At 32.9% G+C, this 5,357-nt stretch overlaps 2 protein-coding genes across 2 annotated transcripts; one reads left to right on the plus strand and one right to left on the minus strand.

Annotated features, from left to right (window-relative positions):
• Nucleotides 1-379: 379 nt before the first annotated feature.
• On the minus strand, nt 380-1,326 carry LOC119608275 (attacin-C-like). Its single transcript, XM_037962634.1, has 2 exons — nt 935-1,326; nt 380-862 (listed from the first exon to the last, which is right to left on the minus strand). The coding sequence occupies exons 1-2, from the start codon at nt 1,240-1,242 to the stop codon at nt 472-474; spliced, it is 699 nt and encodes a 232-aa protein (XP_037818562.1). The 5' UTR covers nt 1,243-1,326; the 3' UTR covers nt 380-471.
• Nucleotides 1,327-3,459: 2,133 nt separating this feature from the next.
• Nucleotides 3,460-4,337, plus strand: LOC119608276 (attacin-C-like). The gene is made up of 2 exons (XM_037962635.1): nt 3,460-3,825; nt 3,888-4,337. The coding sequence occupies exons 1-2, from the start codon at nt 3,518-3,520 to the stop codon at nt 4,276-4,278; spliced, it is 699 nt and encodes a 232-aa protein (XP_037818563.1). The 5' UTR covers nt 3,460-3,517; the 3' UTR covers nt 4,279-4,337.
• Nucleotides 4,338-5,357: the final 1,020 nt, after the last annotated feature.

Genomic DNA, 5,357 nt, shown 5'->3' on the forward strand with positions numbered 1-5,357 from the left:
AACATATTTTATATCTTAAGATTCTTAAATGAAAATGAGCTTTTTTTTAGATTATAAAGCACTTCCGTATTTTATTGTGAGCGATAAATTTACATTGTTTTCTGCAACTAGTTCTTTTATTGAGTGTAGCGAAAATGTTTCAGTCTGTACAAAACGTTTGACATAAGGCCTTAAGCTTTGTTAATAGTTAATATATAAAATGGGATTAAATGCTTTTGGAATTGGGTATGAAAACTTAAAAGGGGCGACTGAATAACAAGTACTCAAGAACAAAACAAAATGGCAGCAACAAGTGGATGTTGGGGGAAAAATGTGTTTGAAAAGGATTTTTTTGTTTTCGTTGAAGATTTTTTTAAGTCAGAATATATATAATTTAGTATTTTTTACATAATTTTTTAATTTTCTTTATTTAATTATATTTAATAAATTACTTAAATCTTATAAAATCACAATTTTTCGATAATAACGGAATTAACCAAAGTAATGGGTCAAACCCAAACCACCGCCATAGCTCGTTTGACCACTGAAAGGGCCACTAGTCCATTTCGAAGCAGAACCGGTTAAATCCAAACGTGTATTACGATCTAGAGAAGACCACAAATTAGCCTTACCAGCCAATTCCAATTGACGTCCAAAATTGGGTATATTACTTTGAGTCAAACTGGCAGTATGACCATTAATATGCGAATATTCTAAACCATGACCATTACGTTCGAATTTAAAGCCATTGGGCAAAGTATTATCCGATTTAAAGACATTAGCACCGATTTTATGATCGCCAATATCGGCACTGATGCTCTTGGTCAAAGTATCGCTTATGCCGGGTATATGTTCTTTGGTAATAGCTGCACCAAAACCATTGCTGGAATTAAATAAAGGAATTGTTTAAAAAATGATTAATTAAATGGTTTTATAGGTTTTAATAACAACTTACTTATTGTAGGCTAAGGTGCCACCAGTGACCACAGGACCTCCTTTAGTATTACCCGCTGCAAAAGCTTGTCCTATAAGATTGTGTTCGGGAGTACCAATTCCCTGAGTAAAATCTACTTTGGCATTATTGCCGCCAGCAGGATTAGTTGATATTTTACCACCCAAATCTCTACGCACTCGTATAGGGCGTGGTGGTTGGGTAGGTGGTGGATAATAGGGCAATTTTTGATAATACACACGTTGAGGATAAGCTTCTATTAAAGCACCCAAAAGCGCTACAGCAGCAATAGTTAAAATATACGATTTCATTTTGTTGATACTTTTGTAGTTTTTGGTGAGAAATCTGAAATGAAATTGTTGTCTTGTTTGAGTTTAATCTGTATTTTTATACGTTTTTTACTTTATTGTTAAATTAGCCTGAGGTGTTGCTGCTATTCGTCATAGCATCGTTATCAGCAAACAACAGTTGTTGTAGTTGTTGTTATTGCTGGGGAGTCCCAAGCAGCATGAATATTTAGACAGATGTATAGTTGAGAATTTTTTTATTTCTGCTTTTTTTTTCCGTTCCTTTTTAATTATAAATTAGGGGAATAAGAAGTTTTAAGGGGAATTACTATTATTTGATAATTTGTTTACGATTGGAGATGATAGGGTTAAAGTATTTTTAACCTTTAAAGAAGGATTTACATTTTTAATTGTCTGGATTATATACTAGACTATAGTCTGGACTATAGACTAGAATATTGTCTGGTATATACATACTATAGACTACATTATGGACTAGACTATAGACTAGACTATAGAATAGACTATAGACTAGACTATAGAATAGACTATACACTAAACTATAGACTAGACTATAGACTAGACTATAGACTAGACTATAGACTAGACTATAGACTAGACTATACACTAAACTATAGACTAGACTATAGACTAGACTATAGACTAGACTATAGACTAGACTATAGACTAGACTATAGACTAGACTATAGACTAGACTATAGACTAGACTGTAGACTAGACTATAGACTAGACTGTAGACTAGACTATAGACTAGACTGTAGACTAGACTGTAGACTAGACTATAGACTAGACTGTAGACTAGACTATAGTCTTGACTATAGACAATACTATAGTCTTGACTATAGGCAAGACTATAGTCTTGACTATAGACTAGAATATAGGCTTGGCTATAGACTAGAATATAAGCTTGGCTGTAGACTATACTAGTCTTGTCTATAGACTAGACTGTAGTCTTTTCTATTGACTAGACTGTAGTCTTTACTATAGACTAGACTGTAGTCTTTACTATAGAATAGACTATAGGACTATAGTTTCGACTATGGACTGGTCTATATTCTTGACTATGGACTGGTCTATACTCTTGACTATGGACTGGTCTATAGTCTTGACTATAGACTAGACTATAGTCTTGAATATAGACTAGACTATACTATTGACTATAGACTAGACTATAGTCTTGACTATAGACGAGACTGTAGTCTTGAATATAGACTAGACTATAGTCTTGAATATAGACTAGACTATACTATTGACTATAGACTAGACTATAGTCTTGACTATAGACGAGACTGTAGTCTTGAATATAGACTAGACTATAGTCTTGACTATAGACTAGACTATAGTCTTAACTATAGACTTGACTATAGTCTTAACTATAGACTTGACTATAGTCTTAACTATAGACTTGACTATAGTCTATATAGAATATAGTATTGACTATAGACTAAACTATAGTATTGCCTATAGACTAAACTATAGTATTGTCTATAGACTAAACTGTAGGCTTGACTATAGACTAGACTATAGTCTTGACTATAGACTATAGACTAGACTATAGTCTTGACTATAGACTATAGACTAGACTATAGTCTTGACTATAGACTAGACTATAGTCTAAACTATAGTCTTAACTATAGCCTAAGCTATATTCTTGACTATAGACTAGTATATAGTATTGACTATAGACTAAACTATAGTCTTGACTATAGACAAGAATAGTCTTGACTATAGACTAAACTATAGTCTTGGCTATAGACTAGAATAGTCTTGACTATAGACTAGACTATAGTCTTGAATATAGACAAGACTATAGTCTTGACTATAGACTAGACTATAATCTTGACTATAGATTAGACTAAAGGCTTGTCTTTAGTATAAATTCTTTAACTCCATAACGTTTTTTCTTGTTTTTGTACTAATTCCCAAAATAATCCCCCAAATTTAAAAAAGTACTCTTTAAATATTTAATAAATAATAACAATATTACTCTTCCTATAAACGGCAAGTGATTCCCCATAAAATTATGAAGTCTAGCATAAGATGTGTTTCGCTAAGAGACAAAGATACTCTCTATTCTATATATGATATGTATGACGGAAGTTTATTCTAGAAAATCTTCTCTGGGGTTTCCCTGTAGTTACTGATAACGCATAAAAAGTACCTTTTGATTTAAAATTAAAATAAAATATATAAAAGCGTTATTCCTATTCAGACAAAATAACAATTTCAATTTGTCTCTTAAAAAAGAAAGAAGTAGTTTAGTTTAAAAATTTGAAAAATGAAATCTTTGATTTTAACTATCGTATCAGTAGCCCTTTTGGGTGCTTTAATAGAAGCTTATCCTCAACGTGTGTATTATCAAAAATTGCCCTATTATCCTCCTCCCACCCAACCACCACGCCCTATAAGAGTGCGTAGAGATTTGGGTGGACAAATATCAACAAATCCTGCTGGAGGCAATAATGCCAAAGTAGATTTTACTCAGGGAATTGGTACTCCCGAACACAATCTTATAGGACAAGCTTTTGCAGCGGGTAATACTAAAGGAGGTCCTGTGGTCACTGGTGGCACCTTAGCCTACAATAAGTATGTTGTTATTAAAACCTATTTTTATTCACTTTTTAAACAATTCTTATATTTAATTTCAGCAATGGTTTTGGTGCAGCTATTACCAAAGAACATATAAACGGCATAAGCGATACTTTGACCAAGAGCATCAGTGCCGATTTTGGTGACCATAAAATCGGTGCTAATGTCTTTAAATCTGATAATACTTTACCCAATGGCTTTAAATTCGAACGTAGTGGTCATGGTTTAGAATATTCGCATATTAATGGTCATACTGCCAGTTTGACTCAAAGTAATATACCAAATTTTGGACGTCAATTGGAATTGGCTGGTAAGGCTAATTTGTGGTCTTCTCAAGATCGTAATACACGTTTGGATTTAACTGGTTCTGCTTCGAAATGGACTAGTGGTCCTTTCAGTGGTCAAACGAGCTATGGCGGTGGTTTGGGTTTGACTCATTTCTTTGGTTGATTTCATTAGTATTGATACATTGTAAATAAATAAAATTAAGACGATAAATTTAAATAGAATTAAATAAAACTGTAAATTATTAAGGTCAAAATTAAAAAAAAATTCTGTGTATCTTGGACTTTGGTGCTGGCTTGGGTTTGACGTTTAGGTTTAATATGAATCATTATGAATATCTTTCCACCTTTGGAAGTGACAGACTAATCTATAGACGAGTCTATAGACGAGACTATAGACTATACTCTAGACTAGACTATAGACTAGATTATAGACTAGATTATAGACTAGATTATAGACTAGATTATAGACTAGATTATAGACTAGACTATAGACTAGACTATAGACTAGACTATAGACTAGGCTATAGACTAGACTATAGACTAGACTATAGACTAGACTATATACTAGACTATATACTACACTATAGACTAGACTATAGACTAGACTATAGACTAGACTATAGACTAGACTATAGACTAGACTATAGAATAGACTATAGACTAGACTATAGATTAGACTATAGACTAGACTATAGACTAGACTATAGACTAGACTATAGACTAGACTATAGACTAGACTATAGACTAGACTATAGACTAGACTATAGATTAGACTATAGACTAGACTATAGACTAGACTATAGACTAGACTATAGATTAGACTATAGACTAGACTATAGACTAGACTATAGACTAGACTATAGACTAGACCATAGACTAGACTATAGACTAGACTGTAGACTAGACCATAGACTAGACTATAGACTAGACTGTAGACTAGACCATAGACTAGACTATAGACTAGACTAGACTATAGACTAGACTAGACTATAGACTAGACTGTAGACTAGACCATAGACTAGACTATAGACTAGACTGTAGACTAGACCATAGACTAGACTATAGACTAGACTGTAGACTAGACTATAGACTAGACTGTAGACTAGACTATAGACTAGACTAGACTATAGACTAGACTATAGACTAGACTATAGACTAGACTATAGACTAGACTATAGCCTAGACTATAGACTAGACTATAGACTAGACTATAGACTAGACTATAGACTAGACTATAGACTA

The sequence above is a fragment of the Lucilia sericata genome, unplaced genomic scaffold (assembly GCF_015586225.1).
Source record: "Lucilia sericata isolate MDLA Ls3-8-SP2 unplaced genomic scaffold, ASM1558622v1 Contig000816F_arrow, whole genome shotgun sequence".
Lineage (NCBI taxonomy): Eukaryota > Metazoa > Arthropoda > Insecta > Diptera > Calliphoridae > Lucilia > Lucilia sericata.

What these genes read in the sequence shown, in the direction of transcription:
- LOC119608276 (XM_037962635.1), top strand. Translation starts at nt 3,518, where the DNA reads ATGAAATCTTTGATTTTAACTATCGTATCAGTAGCCCTTTTGGGTGCT. An exon ending in GGCACCTTAGCCTACAATAA is followed by an intron (nt 3,826 to 3,887) that starts GTATGTTGTTAT and finishes ATTTAATTTCAG; the next exon opens with CAATGGTTTTGGTGCAGCTA.
- LOC119608275 (XM_037962634.1), bottom strand. Translation starts at nt 1,242, where the DNA reads ATGAAATCGTATATTTTAACTATTGCTGCTGTAGCGCTTTTGGGTGCT. An exon ending in GGCACCTTAGCCTACAATAA is followed by an intron (nt 863 to 934) that starts GTAAGTTGTTAT and finishes ATTTAATTCCAG; the next exon opens with CAATGGTTTTGGTGCAGCTA.